Source organism: Myotis brandtii, unplaced genomic scaffold, assembly GCF_000412655.1.
Source record: "Myotis brandtii unplaced genomic scaffold, ASM41265v1 scaffold240, whole genome shotgun sequence".
Lineage (NCBI taxonomy): Eukaryota > Metazoa > Chordata > Mammalia > Chiroptera > Vespertilionidae > Myotis > Myotis brandtii.
This window is the reverse complement of record NW_005359064.1, coordinates 5455747-5477790: the sequence shown is the minus strand read 5'-3', so window position 1 is coordinate 5477790 and position 22044 is coordinate 5455747. Positions and strand designations below refer to the sequence as shown.

General features: G+C 47.4%; 1 protein-coding gene and 1 long non-coding RNA gene across 2 annotated transcripts; one reads left to right on the top strand and one right to left on the bottom strand.

The window, feature by feature from the left end:
• Positions 1–2443: 2443 nt before the first annotated feature.
• Positions 2444–21201, bottom strand: MCM2 (minichromosome maintenance complex component 2). Its single transcript, XM_005866948.2, has 15 exons — positions 20956–21201; positions 17178–17353; positions 16809–17066; positions 15646–15865; positions 15144–15351; positions 13791–13925; positions 13283–13474; positions 8641–8734; positions 7498–7748; positions 7259–7385; positions 6553–6665; positions 5427–5672; positions 4465–4647; positions 3740–3895; positions 2444–3268 (listed from the first exon to the last, which is right to left on the bottom strand). Exons 1-15 carry the CDS (start codon positions 21165–21167, stop codon positions 3158–3160), a joined length of 2682 nt encoding a protein of 893 aa, XP_005867010.1. The 5' UTR covers positions 21168–21201; the 3' UTR covers positions 2444–3157.
• LOC106726225 lies at positions 5680–6777 on the top strand. Its single transcript, XR_001362255.1, has 3 exons — positions 5680–5991; positions 6589–6591; positions 6767–6777. It is a non-coding gene; the product is annotated as an uncharacterized LOC106726225 (long non-coding RNA).
• Positions 21202–22044: the final 843 nt, after the last annotated feature.

Sequence of the window (22044 nt, the reverse complement as noted above, 5' to 3'; positions counted from 1 at the left end):
GTTATATTTTAAAATTTTATATATTTGATACATCTTTGGCATTTTATTTTTTCACTCAAAATTATCTTCCAGGTTAATCTATTAATAAGCTTTATTGCATGAATAAAAGACTTAATTGTTCAATCCTAAAGTAAATACCAAAAAGAAAAGCTTTCCCTTGATCTGTGTACCTTGCCAGCTGTCCTATTTCACTTCAGAACCAAACTTTTCAAGAGTCTTTACATATACAATTTCTATTTTAACTTCCTCTTTATTCTACTCACACTGCATTGAAACTGCTCATCAGTCACCACCAACCTCCACAGTACCACAAATACCATGTTTCACCTTGAGATGCACATTTAAAATAATTTTCCAACATCTCTACAATGGGATGTCTTATGGCTGATGACATCTAATCATTCTAAATGTTAGCATTTTTGTCTTGGTTGCACATAAAATAATGGTGATTCTTATACTAGGTGGCATCTTATATTCAGTGAAACATAGTACAATGGACGGGTTTGTTATATTCTGATCTTTCAGCTACATTGGCCCAAACTGACCTCAATCTCCTTGAATTTTTTTCTTCTGGCTTCCATAAAACCCTCTCCCCTGGTTTTCCTCCCACCTTCTGCCCATTCCTAAGGGTCCTTTGCTGGTTCAAATGGTGGACACTCAAATTTCCTTCGGCAATCATTTCTCTGTGACAGCTGTCAGTGGATGACAGCTCATGCCCAAACTTCTTCTCAGCAATCCAAACTCAAATCTGTCTTTAAAGTTCACATTTCTACTTGAATATCTGAAAGGCATATCTAGCCAACATGTCTAAAATGAAATTCCTGGTTATCCCTACTAAACCTCCATCTGTTTCTCAAGCTAGAAACTGGTCATCATCCATGGTTTCTTCATTTCTCCCACTGCTCATTCATCACTAAATCTTGTCTAATTTACCTGCAGAATATATCTAAAGCAGTGATGGTGAACCTATGACACGCGTGTCAGAGGTGACACGCGAACTCATTTTTTTGGTTGATTTTTCTGTTAAATGGCATTTAAATATATAAAATAATCAAAAAAAATATGTCTTTTACTATGGTTGCAAATATCAAAAAATTTCTATATGTGACACGACACGAGTTAAGTTAGGGTTTTTCAAAATGCTGACACGCCGAGCTCATCGCCATAACTGATCTAAAGTATTTCCACTTTCCCCAACTCGAGTCCAGACCACCACCATCTCTAGACTACACCACAGACTTCCACTCAACCCTTCCTCTTTCCTCTCTTCAGTACAAGTTACAGTAACCAGATGGGATCATCTATTAAATACGTTGGACTGTTTCTTTCCTGCTTACAACCTTCAAGAGCTGTCTATGACAATCAGATGTGAGGCCTTATTAGGCCTGTGTGATATTATGAATCAGAAATGTGTATTTTGGTTTTTGTCTCAGCTCCTTGTCAGAACTCCTAACACCCTTGCAATTTCCTAAGTGATAAGAACCATAGAATCATCTTTTGCTGTAACATTTGGGTTTTATCATGGTTCCTGAACCAGCTTTGGAGTAGTAATGGTGATGTGTCCTGTTATTCATAACAAACCCCTTTCAACCACACCTGAGTTTACGTTAAGGAGGTGACTTTAGGAAAGCCCCTAAGGATGGAGCCTGGTTGCCAGGGGAACTAACCTTGTGATTGGAGGGTTGGAGCTTTTAGCCTCAGCCCCTGACCTCTGGGGAGGAGAGAGGGTTTGGAGGTTGAGCTCATCACTAATGGCCAATGATTTAATTATCATGTCTACCTAATGAAGACTCTATAAAACAGCCCTAACTAAAGGGCTTTGGAGAGCTTCTGGGTGGGTGGACAAGAACACATCCATGTTCAGGGAGGGTAGCGCATCTCACACTCTCTAGGTGAGGCAGGACAGTAAGAAGCTAAGAACATTCGTTGGCAAGTGGAATGGGGAAACAGACAGAAAGCTGATTCAAACTGGCCTCATTCATCATCCTGACTCACCTGTCTCCTTCTCCTTGCATGACCACTCCCTTAAGCATTAAGCTCTCAGGACAATGAGGTTCTGGTCCATATCAAATAATCAGGAACACAGCCTTGGGTCTGTGCTGGCAAGGTGGCTCAGTGGGTTGGAGCATCTTCCCGTGCACCAAGAGGTTTCAGGTTTAATTCCTGGTCAGGGCACATACCTAGGTTTGATCCTTGGTCAGGAGGCAACTGGTTGATGTTACTCTATCACATTGATGTTACTCTATCACATTGATGTTTCTTTCTCTCTAAAAATCAATAAAAACATATCCTTGGGTGAGGATTACAAAAACAAAAAAACAAAAAAAAAACACCTCTGGTCTATTGACCAGAGACACAGTTTTGGTCAAACCAGAGATAACATCTAGGCTCAGTTGTGTTTCAGCACAGGCTATTATATGAAGACAGAATTGAGACCAACAGATCAAAGTATTTAGATTTTATTAAAAACTTAAACCACAGAAACAAATTAAATGTACAAACGAGAAAATGGGGAAATGATTAGGTAGGAGAAAAATGATTAACACAGCAAGGCTAAGTGGTATGAGCAGTGGTCCTCATTAGCATACCAACCCCTCTGACCCTTTCTCCTGCAGGAAACCAAGCTGTGTCATCACAGAGGGTAGAGGGGTTGGGGCATTTTCCTACCCACACGATTTCTCCACTCATAGAAGCCTAGGTGTGCAGGACGAAGTTCAGAAGAACACTACCTATAACTTGAACTTGCTCTTTAGCCAAAGTGGCCAAAGCATCCAGGATATAGAACTCAAGCCAAGAAAACCCTTATATGCTTAGCCATCTAAAAGGCTGTATCTTGAACACACTAGACTCGGTCCAGGATGTAGTGGAGGTAGACCTCCCATAAATGGTGGGTTACTGGGCAGTTGAAAAAGAAATATTGGCAAAGCATGCCCACCTGAGATGGTGAGAGAAGCAGAAAAGAAGCCTAAGAAATAAATAACAACATTCCCAGCCACAACCCAAGCCCAGCAGCCTGAGGAAGCCAGATAGTTCAGCTGCCAGACCTGGCCCCACCACACTCTATGTCCCCCGCAGTTGGGTTTTGTATCCTAGAAGCATGGGGTGAAGTGAGCATGGAAAGACTTCCCAGCCAGAAAGAGGAAGCTGCTGTAGAGGCTCAGAACTGCTGGAGGATTATCTTCTGCTTCACGTCATGGCTGAACTTGTTCATCCGAAAGAGCTCACTGTCATAAAAGGCAGAGAGGTTGTGGATGTTGATCTGACGGGCCTAAAAGGAGAAAAAGTCAAGTGAGCCGTGGGAATGGATTCCAGAATGCCCAAGTAGCCTTGGGTTCAGTTCGCTTTCTAAGGCCCGTTCACCGCAGGCTGGGCAGGCCTCCCATCTCCATTACAGGGAAAGTCAACCAGGGCAGAGGCTGGCTGTGTCGGGTCTGAAGCTAGACACAGGCTTGCCATCTTAGCTCTGTCAACTGCCTGTGACAGGGCTCAGGAGAGCTACTCAGTGCCCTGTGATGTCTCCTCTGTAGGATGAGATAACAGTAACAGGACTTACCTCTTTTGGCTGCTGTCAAGATTATAAACGTATGGAACAGTACTCAGCACATTACAAACATCCAATAAATGGCTTTCATCCGAGGCCCACCCACTCACTGACAGAGCAAGGACCTTCTGCCCCCAAAGATGACCGACAGCTCCCCAGATAGCCAACCCTGCCCTCCCCTCCCATCTGTGCCCGTACCTTGTCCACCAAGTCCTTCTCAGGCACTTCAATAGTGTCCTGCTGGGCCCCAAAGCGGTTGCGTTGATAAGTCACCTGCTCTGCCACTAACTGCTTCAGTATGAAGAGCAACAGCTCATTGTTATCACGCCGGAATGAAAGGTAGCGGGCAAAGGTCTGCATGAGACAAGAGCAAAAAAATCACCATCCCTCCCTACCAGGATACTCAGAACTAAAGGAAGTGGTCATCCCACTGCCACCATGCTCCTTCACCACCAGCAAGAGCAGCCAGGGCCTTCTGCTGCCAGGCAGCACAGTAAAGCCAGTGCCAGGCCAGTGTCTCGAGATGCCCATGTGGCCTCCCTCTCAGGCACTTCAATAGTGTCCTGCTGGGCCCCAAAGCGGTTGCGTTGATAAGTCACCTGCTCTGCCACTAACTGCTTCAGTATGAAGAGCAACAGCTCATTGTTATCACGCCGGAATGAAAGGTAGCGGGCAAAGGTCTGCATGAGACAAGAGCAAAAAAATCACCATCTCTCCCTACCAGGATACTCAGAACTAAAGGATGTGGTCACCCAACTCCCACCATGCTCCTTCATCACCAGCAAGAGCAGCCAGGGCCTTCTGCTGCCAGGCAGCACAGTAAAGCCAGTGCCAGGCCAGTGTCTCGAGATGCCCATGTGGCCTCCCTCCTGTGCTAAGCTGACCCTGAGCTCCTAAGGAACCCCACCTCAGTGCACACCCACCTTCCGCATGCTGCGCATGACACTGAACTTCTGCGTGTCGATGAAGCTCTCCAGCATCACTCGGATGGCCATGTTGACGTCATCCTCTATCACATAGTCCCGCAGGTGGATGCGCGCGTGGGCCTCTGCCATGCGGATCATGGACTCGATGTGTCGCACTGTGATGGGGATGCTGCCTGTGGCCTGGAGAGGAGGATAGCATCAGATTTTCTCGGGCAGAAGAGAGGCCAGGGAAACAACAGTGGCAATGCCAAAAGCCCAAACCCAGAGGGCACATCCAATCACCCTGTGGCAGAAGCGCTCAACAGAGCCAGCAGGTGAGCTCACTTTCTATTCCTCCTTGAGGTGTGGTAGTGCCCAGTGGATGCCTCTGCTATGGCCTGTCACTATCACACCTGCACATTTTGCCGCCAACCGTTCACTTACATGCATCCCAGAATCTGTTATACTTGTGGCCAGCTGTCCTTGCTACTGTCATGTGCAATGTAGAAAAAATAAGCTGTTGTTTCTATGAAAACTAAGTTGAATGCTCTAAGACTTGATGAAAAGGTTGTTAAAAAAAAAAAAAGAGTTGTGATCTTGATTAGGCGTGTGAGAAAGGCCAATCTACAAGAATTCTGTATTCCAAATGCTTGCATGCTGCCTTTAAATCTTCATCCTACCATCAGAGAACCGAAACCAGTTCAGAGCACCTGATGATTTGGGTGAGATTTATGCAAAGTCAACATGGAACTTAATCAGTGGCCGTCAAAAGACCTTGGTCCTATACCCACAGAGACAAATGCACGCACACATAAGTGCCATCTGAAACAAAACACTTCAGGTATAAGGTATGTAAGTTTCCTTTAAAAAGCCTTCCTGCTTTAGCACTTTTTGGATTAACTGACTACAAGGATGAGAAAGCTGCTGCCTATTCCTGCCCCACCCAACCCCACCCAGCCCTCTGGCTCCCAGGGCCGCACCATGGATTCTTTCCTCAGGTCGCTGTACATCTTGGCCACCTTGTCCTGGTCCATCTGATTGAGCTTCGGGTGGACCTTCTCCTTGGCATAGATGATGTACTTCTTCAGGACATCCTGCGGCAGAGGCTCCACACCGAATGTGTTGGGCATGGTGGGTTCTGGGGTGCTGCCCAGCCTCTCCTCCTCCTTGTTACTAGGGTGGTGTCTGACGTGGCTGCCGACCACGAAACGGGCCAGCATCTCATCCTAAGACAAGAGGGAAGAGGGCAGGTCGCAGGGGAGTCTCGTGGCCTGGCTGGGAGAAGTGCAAGCTGATATGCTTCAGAAGAATGTTCTCTCAACACTTATATCCCAAGCCTACTATGTGCTAGGCAGCTCCAGGTACCCGGGTCCATTGGTAAATGTGACCGAGCTCTCATGGAGCTCACCTCCCAGGGAGGGTAGAAAAGACAGTTTTTAAATTAATTACAGAAAGTAACATGTGCTAAGAAGAGAAGTAAGGCAATGTGTGAGGGCCCGAGGAGACTTCTCCAGGTGAGGTTGCTAGAATACCTGTCATCTGACAGTCCAGAGAAGAACATTCCAGGAAGGAAAAAGCAAGTTGGAAGCTCTGGCATCTTTAAGGTGTGGATGAAGTGAGGGAAAGAAGAGAGAAGTGAAGAGATCTCTTAGGCTGGCAGCCACAGCAAGGATGGTGGATTCTCTGAGTTACAGGGAAAGCTGCTAGCAGGTTCTTAAGAAGGAAAGGCATGACCTGACTTATGCTTTCAAAAGACAGGCTGGCTTCTAACTGGAGGTCTAAATTGGGCATGAGTGGAAGCCAGGAGACTAACCACCGGACACACCAGTGCTTCGATGAGAGCAAGAGAAGCAGCAAGTGAACTCAGGCAGTGGGACCAACAGAACTTGGTGGCAGACTGTGGGCTGTGTTGGGTGGACAGCCGGGAAGGGGACCAGTGAAGGAAACAGAAATCAAAGTTGACTTCTGGATATGAGAACAAGAGTGGAAAACACACCAAGGTCCATGTGGTGCCCCCTTTCCTCATGCCTGGCACACCAGAGGCCCCAAGCCTCATGGAGGTTCCCAGAACTTACTGCATGGAACCTGGGACAGGTGGTTGTGTACCTGGACTGGATCCACTGTGTCCCGCACCACACACAGGATGTCGAAGCGGGAAATGATAGGCTCCGTGAGGTCCACGTTTTCTGAGAAGGTCAGTGAGGGGTCATAGCGGCCCCCTGTAACACAAAGGAAGCTATCAGGGTTCATGCTCCCGCACATCCTCTCTTCTTGAGCCACAGAAAGTGCTCTCCAACCCCAAGTTGCTTCAGTGACAGAGGGGAAGAGCACTTTGGCAGAGGAACTAGGAGGGTGGAGATTCAGCGCCTGCTGTCTGAGGCGGTCTGGACGAGAGACAGAAGAGGCTTTCCCCGAGCCACAGCCTGAAATCGCCTCAAGCCGGAAAGCATACCTGTCTCCTGGCAGGAACAGCCAACCAGACAGGCGAGGGTGCCGGGCTCTCTAAGCACTTGCTGGCTGGGTTTAGCAACCACTCCACCCACACTTAGACAATGACCTAGATTCTTCTCTCAGGTGTTCTAAGAATGGCCATGGTGATTCTGAGAACATGGCTCAACAAAAACGCAGGCACATCACTTTCCGCTCTGGCAGGCCAGGCAAGAAAGAATCACCATTTGTTGCATAATTCCTAACCCAGATCTGGGACTGAAGGAGGGGTGCTGTGGGTTCCTGATTCCCAAAGGCAGGGTCTCTCTGGGTCTTGTCCCCTTTAGCAGGCCCTGAGCCCTGCCAGCTAGTGTGCCTGGTGTACCTATGGGGTTGGCAGCAGCAATGACGGTGCAGCGAGCCTGTAGTGAGGTAACGATGCCAGCCTTCGAGATGGAGATACTCTGCTGTTCCATGGCTTCATGAATGCTGGTTCTGTCCTGGTCATTCATCTGCAAGAGTCGAATGCACGATTCTCCGTGATATGCCTCGTTAACACTTATCCTCCACTGTGGGCTAAGCCAACACACCCTGAATCCATCACCCACAAGGTCCAGAACCCACCTTGTCAAATTCATCGATGAGACATACTCCTCGGTCAGCAAGAACCAGGGCTCCAGCTTCTAAGGTCCACTCCCTGCTGACGGGGTGCCGCTGAACATATGCTGTGAGCCCCACAGCTGAAGCCCCCTGGCCGGTGGTGAAGATGGCACGGCTAGACACTTTCTCAACATATTTGAGGAACTGAGACTTGGCTGTGCCAGGATCTCCGCACAAGAGCACATTGATGTCACCTCGCACCTTGTGCTTGCCCCCTGCAGGCAAGGATGGGAGGAGAGGGAGTGGAGACGAAAGGAAGGTAAGGGGTAAAGGGCTTACCTCCAATTTCTTAGCCTATTATGAATGACAACGAAATATTCTCTCCAGAAAGGGATGCAATACCCTAGGATCAGCAATGCCACTACTGAGCAACGAACCCAGAAAAATGGGTACATAGGAGGTGTATATAAATACGTTCTTTGTAAATGTAAAAAACTGGAAGCAACTTAAATGTTCTCTAACTAGAAAGATAACCAAATACATTATGCTATATGGACCATGATTTAACTTAAATTACATACAGTAATTTAAAAGAATGAACTTGCTCGGTATGCACTAATACCAAAAGATACCAAAGATGTGTTTCTTGAGTGAGAAAAAGTAAGATGGATCCTTTATGCATACTCACTTATACTCACATACAGGAACATGCATTTTTGTGTGAAATCCTGTGTTTTCTAAGTACGCGTGTTAAACCTATGAATAGCCACACAAAGGTCTGGGAGTGCACAAACCACAAAGACCAGAAGAGTGACCTACAGGGAGGGACCTAGGATTAAAAAGGGTGGTCGACAGGGACTTTGGCTTTTCTCTAACTTCTAACTATTTAAGAGGATATAATATAAGTAAAAATTCATCTATTTTTAAGTTAAGACAAGTTTTTAAAAGATAAAGTTTTAAAAACAGGAGTGAAGCAAAGATGAATTTGCTCCTCACAAAGGAAGGCAATGGTAGAGCTAGGGACACTGTGATGCCCAAGATGCCATGCCCTGGGCTGTGTTCTCCCTGTGATGACCGAGCCACCTCTTACCAAGCTCTAAATACAGTCCTGCCTTGTCTGGTATCTAGACTCTGGCTCCTACCAAATTCCCCGCAGAGGCTGCTCACCTGGGTTTTTGGGCTCCCCTCCAAACAGAGCCAGCGCCAGGCCTCTCTTGATGTCTTCGTGCCCGTAGATGGAGGGAGCAATACTGGCAAAGATCTGAAGAAGGAAGGGAGCGAGCCATGGGAATAGGACCTCTGCTCTGGAGTCTGGGCAGATAACCACCCTGTTCCAGTCTTGGGGGATGGAGAAGCTCCAGCCCCAAAGCACCCACACTACAGCTGCTTCAATTCCACCAGATCTGGCCTTAAGCCCGACCTTATGACTATGGGCCTTGTTATTGGTTGGCTCTTCCTGAGAATCACAGAATTTAATGCTTAAAAGAACTTTGGTCAGACCCCTTTATGTTGTCCTAATTTAGAAAAGTCTACCCCAAGGTTGCAGATCAAGAGCAGAAAGGAGACAAAACCCAGGTTCTGACAGCAGGAAGACACCTCACATAAGCTCTGTGGTGAGCCTGTGATGGAGAAATACAATACAATACAATACAATACAAAGCCAGATCTGGCATGGAAACAGCGTTAAGTGTCCTTCAGCGGATGAATGAATGAAGAAGATGTGGTACAATGGAATGAATACAAATCAGCCATAAGAAAGGATGAAATACTGCCATTTGAGACAACATGGGTGGATCTTAAGAATATCATGCTAAGCAAAATAAGTCACTCAGATGTGGGATAGAAAACAGAAAGCAACAAATGAACACAAAACAATCAAAGAAAACTCAACGACACAGACAGTATGATGTGACCAGCGGGAGGGGGGAGGGGGGCTGAAGAAGGTAAAGGTGGTCAAATACACATGACGGAAGGAGACTGAGCTTGGGCGATGAGCACACGATGCAACATACAGATGACGCACTGAAACATATAAATACAGAGCATCAGGGAGACGCAGCCACCAGGAATCCAGGTCATTTCAACCGGTGAGTCACTGAAACATTTCCCATCTGCGTGTGTGTGTGTGTGAGAGAGAGAGAGAGAGAGAGAGAGAGAGAGAGGAGAGAGAGAGAGAGAGAGAGAGAATGCAAAATCTGCTGAATGTTAAGATGAAACGAGACATTAGACACATCTTGCTGATGGGAGTCAGCTTCCACCTGTGGCATGGCTGTGGCTTCACTATTCTCAAACTTTCCACCCTCTGCAAAGCAGTGTGTCCTCACAAGCCAGACTGAGCGGCGTGGGAAGCACCAGGCCCCGGGATGAGGCTGTCGGGAAATCAGCACTAGAAGTGCTGAGGGAGACCCACCCCCACAGTGCTGGATCCAGCTGTCTGGTCTCAGCCACCAGCCAAGTGGAAGAGGTACTCCCTCCGGCTTCCCTGAAAGCACGGAGATGAGGGAAACCCGTTTCTGGGAACTGGCGCTCGGGGTCAGCCATCTATTCCGTGTACGGCCTCTCTCCACCAGAGCCAGGGCCATGTGACCACAGGACCTTCGGAAACAGGGTCTGCTGGTACCAGTGGTGCTGGTGCCAGAAAGGCCTCCTGCCACGATTTTACTAGCTAGGAGTAGAGGTCTGTTTCCACAACACTGCACCTTTTTTGGTTCTTTCTCTGACCCTAATATTTACTGCAATACCCAGTCCAAGCAGAGGCTGTTAGCACTGTTAATATTAGTGGCTCACAGTGGTCCAGGTCTAGTGCATCTAGAGGCAGACGTCTCCAAATACTGTTTCCTACTGAAAGGAAAGAATATTTCCCACAGGGCTGTTTGGAGAAATAGCTGATTCCAGGTCTGGAGCAGGAGCCTGCAATAATCATAGCACAGAAACCTCAACGACATTAAAACCTACAATTTTACAATCATGAAAATGCCAACATCAACCAAATAACTGATAGAAGGGAATTGCTAATTATTTTTAAGTGTGATGATGGTATTGTGATTAGGTTTTAGTAGAGTCTTTTGGAGACACATGCTAATATAGTTACAGATAAAATGCTGGCATTGCCTTGGAAATACTTGAGAGGGAGTGCAAGTACAGAGGAAACAAGCTTGGCCAGACTGGGACAACTGGTGAAGCTGAGTGAGGGATGTATAAGGGTTCACTATACCATTCCATATACACATCTGAAAATTTCTGTAATACAGTTTTAAAATATAGATCAGGACCTGTGCTAGGGTACCCCACAGAACTGACAATTAGCAAGTACACAGGCATCCTCCGAAACTCTGGCTACTGTATGGAGGGAGCAGGGTGCAGTCATTGGGAGTCTCTGAAGCCAGACTGCCTGGGTAGAAATCCTGGCTCTGCCATTTGTTAGCTACGTGACGTGGGTGACTTATTTAAACCCTTGTACCTAAGTTTATTCATCAATAAAATGGACGCAGATACATCTAGATTATAGGATCGTTGTTACTACCTGGAAATTACCTAAACAGTGCCAAGCAGACGCTCAGTACTGGGTACATACAACAATTTGTTTATTAAACCCTCATCTGCATTGGGGATATTGGAAGATACTCTGCCCCAGATTCCCTATCCTCCTACACACCATGTGCCGTCAGTCCTCTTTATCCAGACCGCTACTCGGAGCTGTTTTTGTAGCGGGCAGCCTTGCAGCATGAACTCGTGTTTCCCCTCCAGGACCATGAGGAGCAGCCTGGAACCTGCTTGCTGTGTATGGCAGGTTCCCAAGCGGACACCCCCTGCCTCCCTTTAGGGCAGTAGGGGAAGGGGCAACTGTGTTATTGCCTACACTGCCCACCATGCCCTGTGGCTGACCCAGTGACTCTTGGAAAGTAACAGGCCAACTTAAGCTGATAAGAAGGGTAAATTCAAACCCAGACCTGACAGGAAATATCAGTGCTTCCCATGAATTATTTCACTTAACCTCAAGCTCATGCTCTTAACTCTCTGCGGGCACTAACCCGTCACTCTTCAGAATACCCACCTGCATGCCTGCTGTGAACAGGAGACAATGCGAGGGACCACCTGAGGTGCCAGGCCCAAGGCTATGTTTACCTTTCCTACTGGTCCTTTACGCTTTCCACACACCATGCTGGCACCTCCATCCAGTTTTTGTATCCAGTTCAACTTTTTTAAGAACCTGTATTAGTAACAGCTAGCTGCTGAGTAGTCCACAGCTAGCACATCACGTGTTCATCTGTTTAATCCAGGGGTCCTCAAACTTTTTAAACAGGGGGCCAGTTCACTGTCCCTCAGACCGTTGGAGGGCCGGACTATAGTTTAAAAAAAAACTATGAACAAATTCCTATGCACACTGCACATATCTTATTTTGAAGTAAAAAAACAAAACGGGAACAAATACAATATTTGCATGTGGCCCGCGGGCCGTAGTTTGAGGACCCCTGGTTTAATCTTTGTAACAACTCTGCAATAGATACTACCATCATCTCATTATTAGATGGGGGCAGTTCATCTGATCATACTAAGGATTATGCCAAAATTCAAATCCTGATAAAATATGAGCTCCATGAGGGCAAGGACCATGTCAGACTTCCCACCAAGATCCCAGAACGTGACCCTAGAAGGTATTCCAGGACTGAGTATGTTGGCAGAACTGAAGTCCTTCTGAGGCTGATGAATATCTGCGACCCCTGCAGATTCCCCAAGTCTTGGCAGACTAAGAAAGGTGATCCATCAGCTCTGGCCTTGCCCTCAGGGAGTTTACAGACTATAAAGAGAAAGATCCCATTCATTAAATAAGTCACTAGGACCTGAACTGATTCACCTAAACCAATGGTTCTCAACCTTGGCTGCACATTAGAATCACCTGGGAATCTTTTTAAAATCCTGATTTCTAGGCCTCATCCTCTGGAAATTCTGTTTCTTTGTTACTAATGTTGTGGCCCCACCCCATAACAAAGAAACAGAATTTCCGGAGGATGAGGCCCAGAAATCAGGATTTTTAAAAGATTCCCAGGTGATTCTAATGTGCAGCCAAGGTTGAGAACCACTGATAAACTGAGGCTCTTTAGGAGCAGAAAAGCAGAGACCAGAGAGTCTGCCAAACTGTTCGGCATTAAAAACTGAACAGGAAATGGAGAGTGAAGCGGAGAGGAAAGAAGGAAAAAAATTAAGAGAATTCTGAGCCTGAGAACACTTACAACTTGGCAGCTGGTGACACCTAAGCAGGTAAAATGGGAGAGGACTTGTGTGAACAGAACTTTAACATTCTATTTGTTATCTTTGTGTCTACAATGCCAATCCCCTTCATCCCAACCTTCAGTGAAAAGGTCTACATGAAAAAACCAAAACCATACTGCGGCAGCGCTCTCCCTGGAGAAGACTGTGGGTAGGCGTCTGACACGAGGGGACACCTACCTGAGACAAGTTATTGCTATAGCTCTGCTTCCATTTCAATTTCATATGGGCTCTACATGATCTGATCAATCCTTACAACCCTGTCCTAACTGGGTGGGGACACAGGCTCAGGCCAATCTCACCAACATTTATGCTCTCCCCCTGGAGTGTGGGACCCCCATCAAGGCAAGTTTACTGAGTTGCCACTGGAAGTAAAATAAGGGAACTCCAGTTTCCAATACCTGGAAATAAAGACTGAGGTATCAGGGCAGCCTGGAGTAGTAGCCAAGGCTAGGGCAGCGAGCCCTGTGCACCCACAACACCCTCACTGAGCCCCTGGGTTCCTTGCAGAGCACAGTAGCCCTGCAAGACTTCAACTTGCCTTCTCCCCGATCTGCTGGTCCTTGGAGAGGCTGATGATCATCTTCACATCTTCGTCAGTCAGTTCCCCCACGGCAACCTTGTTGTCCTTCTTGGCTATGTGGTTGGCTAAGATGACCGTGGCAAAAACGGGGAAGCCATTGGCAGTGTTGAGAGAGCCATCGTAGTTGTTGTGGTAGATGCCGGTCAGCTCCTGGGAAAAGGCAGACCATATGGTCAGTGGGGCCAGCTCCGGCCGGGGTCACAGTGGGAGCTGGATCTACCTCCACACCTGGCTTCATCCAATTGCTTCTCCTTCAAGTCCTCCATGCTACAGACATCAAGATGAGAAACTCAACAAAACCAAAGCACAACTAGTCCTCAACCCAGTGTTCCAGAAAACTAGTCCAGTACAAGGGTCACTCAAGAACTCATCCCACTCCCCCCCATCTGCCATCAACCCCTCCCTCAGCCCACCACAAATCTCCTTAGCAACTCAGTTCCCTCCCAGCCCACTCCTGGCCACATACTATCTCATCTCCTGGCTTGCAGCTGTCCACCAGATCGGCGAGGAGGATAGCATCCTTAGAGCGGGGCAGCCGGCCAGCCGCCACTTTGCCGGGACTCTCCTGAATGCGGATGCGCTGGTAGTTCTGATAGATGGTCTGCAAGGGACAAACACACAGTCATGGGACCTGTCCCTGTGCGGCACACTTCACACTTTTTCAAGCACTGAATAGATGGTCTGCAAGGGACAAACACACAGTCATGGGACTGTCCCTGTGGGGCACACTTCACACTTTTTCAAGCACTGATGTTGTCTGACCTTGACCATGTAATACAGCAGTTTATAGAGATGCTGAGTCAAAATGTCTGACTTCTAATCTTTTGAGTCACTTCCTGGCTGGGTGACCCTAGCCAATTTCTTCATTGGCAAGACAGGGTAATAGTACCTGCCTTAGAGGGCATGAGGAGGACTACATATGTTTCACCAGGCACCTGGAAAATACTCTAGAAATGCCAGCTATAATTATTAATCATCTACTAGTTACTGTCTCAAGTTCCCTAGGGGTGGAACCTCAAGCTCTGCTCCTACACAAGAGACTTTTGTGAAGATGGAATCCATAAAGGAGGAAAGTTAGACAGGGCAGGGAAGCCTGGGCAGAGACATGGGCTCAGTGAAATACAGTCTTGCAGATGTCTCTACCAGGCAAGACATACTTGAACTTTTAAACAGGTCAGCTTTAAAAGCACAACTTCCTAGGCATTTTCTGGCAAGGCAACTATGGTGAGTAAGCCAACACTCAGGGCAGCAAGGCACAAGGACATCTGTGCATCTACTGCAGGCACCATGACTTTATAGATGAAGTTGTTAACTACAAAGGCATATGCAATGTGCCTAGAGCAGTAAGGCCCAGAGGCTTTGAGCAGTGTCTCTTGAATATAGTGTCTAAGGTGGTTCCAATCCAAGAGCCCCCAACCAAAGACGCAGAGGCAGGTACCAGAAACATTAAGAGGAAGTGTCAATGGGACTGCAGGCATTTCATGTGAGTGATGGGCTGGAAAGCAGCTGGGCAAACAGTGGGCCCAGTTTAGCCAGATCTTCCCATTTTTTCATAAGAAGCCATCAACTTTGATGCTTTATATACAATCAATCAATTTTTAAATATTGGCTTGAATTTTTGAAAACATCTTGTGGGCAAAACTAAACAGGCTGGCCAGACAGATGTGCTTTGCCCTATAGTATGGCTAACACACAATACCTTCTTGCTTCCCTCTGCTGCCATGCTGGTTTTCCAAACTGCCTAAAATGTCAGGCAGGCCCTTCATACCAGGGACCCGAGACAGGGACAGACAGCAGCCCGTGCTGCGTGCTTGCTCACCTCTTCCATGTTGACCTCAAAGGGGCCAGCTGACTGGCATTCAGGACAGGAGCCGGGCTTCACCTCCTGGTTCTGGGACTGAGCGAAAGGCCCCAGCACAAAGCTACACTTGTTGCAGTTGTATTTGACCATGCTGAGCTGGGGCAGGACACCTGTGCAGCTGGTCACCACCCCGCTGGTACGGATCAGCTGGTTCAGGTGCAGCTGCCTGTGGAGATGAGAGGGTACCTCAGCAGCGTGGAGCCCCGATGCTTGACCTGCACCCTCTGGAGAGGTGAGGCCAGCATGTGAGAGCACTCCAACATCAGATCCTGAAAATCTGGGGCCTGGCACCACCAGATCCATCGTACCCCACTCTATGCAAGCCAAACCCATGGCTGAGGCCTCTCCTTGGCTGCAGTCATCCGCCCACACCACCACCTTGAAAAGCTCTCTTGAATGATGCCTGAGCCACAGGGTGCCAAGAACCAGACCCTCGGCCCCTGCCCTGTCCTCAGCTCACCTCAGCGAGCGCAGTTCCTCCACCAGAGGCAGGTGGGAGATGCGCACGTGGATGTGGCTGGTGATGCGGTCGTACTTGGGGTACATGGCCAGCACGACCTCCAGAGCAGCCTCATCGAAGATCTGTAGCAGCTCTGCTGGCGCCTCTGGCAGGAAGTATGCCAGGACATGCTCCCTGGCTGCCAGGTCCTCATAGTTCACCACCAGGCTCTCACGGTTCTCTAGAGGGGAATAAAACTGAGTGTCAAGCCAGAGGAGGCGATTTCTGTCTCACCGTGCGAGGAGAGAAAGCCCAGCTCTCACTTCTAAGCCCACCTTGCTTTAACTATGTGACTTAGATTCAGTGACACATCCTGAGTCTCAACTTCCCAATCTGTAAAATGAAGAAGTCACTGGGAGAATTAAGTAAAATAATACACACAGAATGGCTAATACAGCAGGGCTGCAACTTGAAATGCCTATAAGGACCAGGAAGGAAACCAAAGAATAAACTGTGTCAAATGTAAGACACAGGAAATGGAGGGGACAGCAGGAAACAAAGAATTGCATGCCTCCTTATAAAATAACTCCTGTCCCATAGAAATATGCCGCTACGTTCTAATCAAAGTAGTAATCCAGGTTTTTACATAAAACCTGCCAAATTTATTTTTTTAAATTCTCACCTGAGGATATGTTCATTGATTTGAGAGAGGAGTGGGGGAGAGATATAGAAACACTGATGTGAGAGAGAAACATCAATCGGTTGCCTCTCGTATGGGCCCCAACAAGGGATCAAACCTGCAAACTAGGTATGTGCCCTGACCAGGAATCGAACCAGAAACCTTTTTGGTGTCCTGGACAGCACTCCAACCGAGCCACCTGGCTGAGGCTAACGTGCCAAATTTTAAACATGTTAAAATACACTTCAGTGAACAGATGTGCTCCTTGGACAGTCGGCTGGACTGTCCTAGTACAGACTCACAATACTTTTCGTATTTGTCTGAAAAATGGACATTGTGGGCACGAGGCCTAGCTCCTGACCAGCAACAGGAAAGTTATTTAATGTCCCCTACACTCCATGTCTCCATTCAGTGTGCTGTTACTGGGCCAAAGTGGTAATTTTCTGCAGGAGAGTTCTGCAAGGTGGACCATGGTGAGCAGAGGCCCAGAGTACAGAAGCCAAACCTTTGCACATGTCGCTGATGCGCTCCTTGAAGACATTGTGGCCATGGCTGTCCACATGGGTGCGCAGGAAATTCTTGAAGCGGTGGTGGATCTCCAGCCGGGGGCCGGCCATGCTCACCCACTCGCGTACAGAGTGGCCCTTAAGGTCCTCTAGGTTCTCGATGCTCTCGATCATCTCGTCCTCCTCACCGTCCTCTGTGGCCCGCTCCACATGGCGGCGTTTCCGGGTGGGGCGATCCTCATCCTCTTCATCGCTGTCTGGAGACAAAAGGGACATCCTGGAGTGGTCTTCCCTAGCACTCCTTCCCAGCTCCCAGAGGCTCTGAAAGCAGGACTAGTCCCCTTGGGGTTGTAGACGTCTCCACCTACCATACAAGAGCCCACGGCGCATGCGGCCCAGGCCCCGGCCAGCCTCACGATCACGCTGCCGCATAGCCCGCTCCGCCGCCTCCCTCTGACTGGCTGTCAGCTCCTCTACATCCTCATCGTCCAAGGCCAGTCCGTCAGCCTCGTAGGTGTCCAGCTCCGGGATGGCACGGTAGTCCCTGAGAGACCCCCAAATGGACCCTGTTAGTATATACATATATGAAAACAACCACCCCAGAAAACAAAACCACCAAAACACCACCCAGGAACTGGGCCTGGGCCTGAAGTTTCCAGGCCAGAAACACAGAGGGATCAAAAGGATCTCCAATGGATAAACCAAGTGTGGCCTATCCAGGCAATGAAACACTCCTCAGTTTCCAAAAGGAAGGAAAGTCAGATGCACACTACAATATGGATGAACCTTGAGAACATTATGCTTAGTGAAATAAGCCAATCACAAAAATACAAATAATGTACAATTCAGCTTGGTATGAAAAATTTCTAGAGATGGTGGTGATGGTCACACAACAATGTGAATGTACTTAATGCCACTGAGCACACTTAAAAAGGCTTTCAGAGAGTCAACCCCAGCTCCCTGAGGGGGCAGGAATTTCCCCCCTCAGACAATGCAGCCTCAAACCCCTTCAAGTCCTGGGAAGGCCTTCTATTGACATCAGCCAAACCAGCCTCTCTCATATGCCTGCCCAGTGGCGCAAGCCTCTCAGATTCTCCAAGACCGTCAAGGGCTCATTTTCCACACTGTCATCTAGCAGCGATCTGAAGGGGAATGATGCCTTAACAAGGAACCTCTCTCCCTGCAAATTCTGGGAAGTAGACATCACTGCTCCATCCAAAATATGCGCAAACTGAGCATTAGGGAATAATATGACTTTTGCCAATAGTTGATCAGCAGAGGTGGGTGTCAAAAAATAATCCAACCACAAATCGTAAAGTTTGTTCCCCATGCCACACTGCCTTTCCAAGATAACCCTCTTGACTTTTCCTTGCTTTTGTCAGTAAGTGGCGATTAGGGCAACTGCTACTATTTGGGGTTTTCTTCTTGTTTTTTACTCTGTCAAACTACATTTTCAGATCAAGTAATCCTATACTGCTGATGCTAGAAACAGAAGCCAGAGACAGGTAAATTTCTGGGCTCATCTGTTTCTGAATTCTTAAATTCTCAGGGAAAACTTATCTCACTCTTCAAGAATTTTAAGTCATAAAATGTCTTCAGCAAAATTCTATAAAAAAATTGATAAACTGGACTTGATTAAAATTAAAATCTTTTGTGCTACAAAATACACCATTAAAAAAAGGAAAAAGACAAGCTACAGATTGAGAAAATATTTGTAAATCATATATTTGATAAAAGGACTTATATCCAGTATAAAAACTCTTTAAAATTCCTACAACTCAAAAAGGTCAAGAATCAGGATACTTTTCTAAAGAAGATATATAAATGTCCAATAATCCTGCGGACTCAAGGGTCCCAGGTTCGATTCTGGCCAAGGGCATGTACCTTGGTTGCAGGCACATACCCAGTAGGGAGTGTGCAGGAGGCAGCTGATCGATGTTTCTCTCTCATCGATGTTTCTAACTCTCTATCCCTCGCCCTTCCTCTCTGTAAAAAATCAATAAAATATATTAAAAAAAAAAAAAACCTCTTTAAAATTCCTACAACTCAAAAAGGTAAGAATCTGGATACTTCTCTAAAGAAGATATATAAATGTCTAATAAACATGTGAAAAGATGTTCCACATCATTAAGAATCAGAGAAATGTACATCAAAATCCGAATGAGACACCACCTCACACACATTAGGATAGCTATTATTTAAAAAACAGAAAACAAGAGGTGTTGGCAAGAATGTGAAAAAATGGGAACCCTCATATACCATTTGTGGGAATGTGAAATGTTGCAGCTGCTTTGGAAAACAGCCTGGCAGTTCCCCAAAAGATTAACCATAGAGCCCTAGCCGGTTTGGCTCAGTGGATAGGGTGTCAGCCTATGGACTGAAGGGTCCCGTGGTCCCGTGTTTGATTCCAGTTAAGGGCACACACCTCGGTTGCAGACTCCATCCCTGGCCCTGGTCAGGGTATAAGGGAGGCAACCAATCGATATGTCTCTCTCACATCAATGTTTCTCTCTTTATCTCTCCCCCACCCTTCCACTCTCTCTAAAAATCAATGGAAAAAATATCCTCAGGAGAGGATTAACGAACTAAATAAATAACCATAGAATTATCATATGACCCAGCAATTCCATCCCTTGGTATTTGTCAAAGAGAACTGAAAACGTTATGTTCACATAAAAACTTCATAGCAGCATTATTCTTAAGTGCCAAAAAGTGCAAAGAACCCAAATGTCCATCAAATGGTCATGGATAAAAGATGTGGTTCTGTCCATACAATGGAACATTATTCAGCCACATAAAGGAATGAAGTACTGACACACACTACCACACAGATGGACCTTGAAAACCACACTGTGAAAGAAGCCTGTCACAAAATCCAGTCATATATTATGATTTCATTTGTACGAAATGGCCAGAATTGGCAGCAAATCTAGGGACAGATTATTGGCTGCTAGGGGTGGGGATGGGAACCAGGATCAACTGTAAATAGGTACAAGGGGTCTTATTGGGATGAACGTCCCCAAAAAGGAAATGTTTTAAAATTGGACTGTGGTCATGGTTGCCAAACTCAGGAAATTGACGAAAAAGCACTGAATTGTATTCTTACAACAGGTAAATTTAAAATATACAAATTATAGCTCAGTAAACATGTTTATTAAAAAGCCATAAAAGCATAGTCTAATTGGGCCCAGCTAGCCCTCAGATACTTCTATCCAGAGGCCTGCAAAGGGCCTCATTCTCTGCAAGGAAGGAGAGGTGGAAACAGAGGGTAGAGGATGAGGCAGGGGTGTACTCCCTCAACAACTCCACAGCACACAAGGGCTTGTCCAGGGATGGTGGTCCCAGACTCCTCATTCCTTCCAGTCTGGCATGTACTACACACCCAGCCTGACTGTCTGGGATGACAGCACTTAAAGCAAAGATCTGAATGGTTCACAGTGCCCTTGACAGTCGGTGGATGGCTCACAAAGCATTCCCTGTGGACTGTGGGATGGCCTGTCCAGTCCTCTCACACACACCAGTTCCGGAATGCCAAGTCTCAGGAGGAGACTGTTCATGAGGCTCCTGGGTATTCACGTAATTCTACTACTGATGCACCTACCAAGTCCCAGTTGTGAGTATGGGATAAGGCAGTAGACATCTAACCCTGCTTTCTTGCAAAGCTTACTCCACTGTGTTAGCATTAAGCCTCAATAACCTTTTAATACATGTTTATACGTTTACTAATAAGTGTGAAAGTATATAACACAGGGCCTGGTGCAGATTAGGCACAATAAATGTTTGCTGAATCGAATCTAAATCTTGATTAATCAGCACCCGCCACCCCCTAGTCTGTTTCTCTGAAGTTGCAGAAAAACACTCAGCTGCCTGCTTCCTGTCCTTCCCAGTTGACATTCCTGGTATGGTCCTCCAGGTTAGAGACCTCTTACATCTCCTGGGGCCACACATCTCATGGAGCTGGGGCTTATCCTGTCCTTAGGTTCGGTCTTAGATACAGCAAGTTACAAAGACCAACATTGTGGCCCCAAGAAGCTGTATGTCTCCCCCCAGACCCTGAACCAACATGCTCTCAAAAGCAAGGTCACTGACGCACAATGGGCACCCTACAGAACTATCCCTGGAGTGCAGGGCCTTGAATGAAAGTACCTCTCCATGCCATCTCCAATAAGTTCCTCTCCATCCTCTTCTTCTTCCTCTAGGGGTGCCTCTGTGCCTAACAGCCCCTCAGACTCATCCTCAAAGGGAGGAAGGTCACGACCAGGGCTGGAGGTCAGGGCATCTGTGCGCCGGGAGCTTCGCCCAGGGCTGGAGGTGAGAGGATCATTGCTTTGCCGACGGCGGGCCGGGCTGGAGGCCATGGTGAAGGATTCAGATGATTCCTGCAAGGGAAGACCAAGAAAATGAGGGCTGACTTAGCTTTCTATGGTAAGGTGGCCTCCTTACAGTGATCCTGTCCTCCACACCAAATCCCTTCCAGCCTCAAGACTGCATTTGCTGTTTCCTTTACATGGAATGCTCTCCTGAGCTGAACCAATGGCTTGACACACCGGAACCAGCTCAAAGATCACTTCCCCCAACATCGGGTCACTCACAACAGTGTTTTCTCCATGACAAGTCACCGAGGATACCTCATTTGTCCCTGTTTATCGTCTATTCCTCCCCATAAGCAAGCATTCCCACCCATTTGAACACCCACATTGCGCCAGGCACTTCGATACAAGAGCAACCAAAATATTAGAGGTCTTCCGTGGACACGGACATTAGGGTGGTGAGGACCTGGGCCTGGGGCGGGTGCTGGCTGGAGGGGGTCCATGGGGGATATAAGGGGACATTTGTAATACTTCCAACAATAAAGATTAAAAACTAAACAAAACGTAAGAGGTCTTGATGCTCACAGACTAGTGGAAGGGTCAAACAACGAACAAGACAAAGAGGCAAAAAATATTACAATAAGAAGGGCACGAAGTTGCGGGACCTTGTCTGTCTTGTGTTACTCCCTGCTGCCAGGCAGAGAGGGGGCCCAGCCAGCACGTGCGGAGTGAGCAGGCGACAGGGGTCTGGCAGGCTGCGCCCCACTCGGCGAGGCCAAAGCTCCCAGGCTGGAACGGGAGGCAGCATCACCCGGCCTCGAGCGGTGCGCGCCCGCTGGCTTTGCAGACCCCGAGAGAAATCAGCTCCAAACCCGAGCCCAGGAGCCCAACCTCATCCGAAGGACCGACCCCCGGCGGCGGGGGG

Bases quoted from the DNA above. Each gene is read 5' to 3' on its own strand.
- MCM2 (XM_005866948.2), bottom strand. From the start codon at position 21,167: ATGGCCTCCAGCCCGGCCCGCCGTCGGCAAAGCAATGATCCTCTCACC. The intron at 17,067-17,177 runs GTAGGTGGAGAC...TTTTGTCTCCAG, and splicing joins GCGCCGTGGGCTCTTGTATG to ACAGCGATGAAGAGGATGAG. The intron at 4,648-5,426 runs GTGCGGCCCTGG...CCTCCTCTCCAG, and splicing joins ACCTGAGGAAAGAATCCATG to GCCACAGGCAGCATCCCCAT.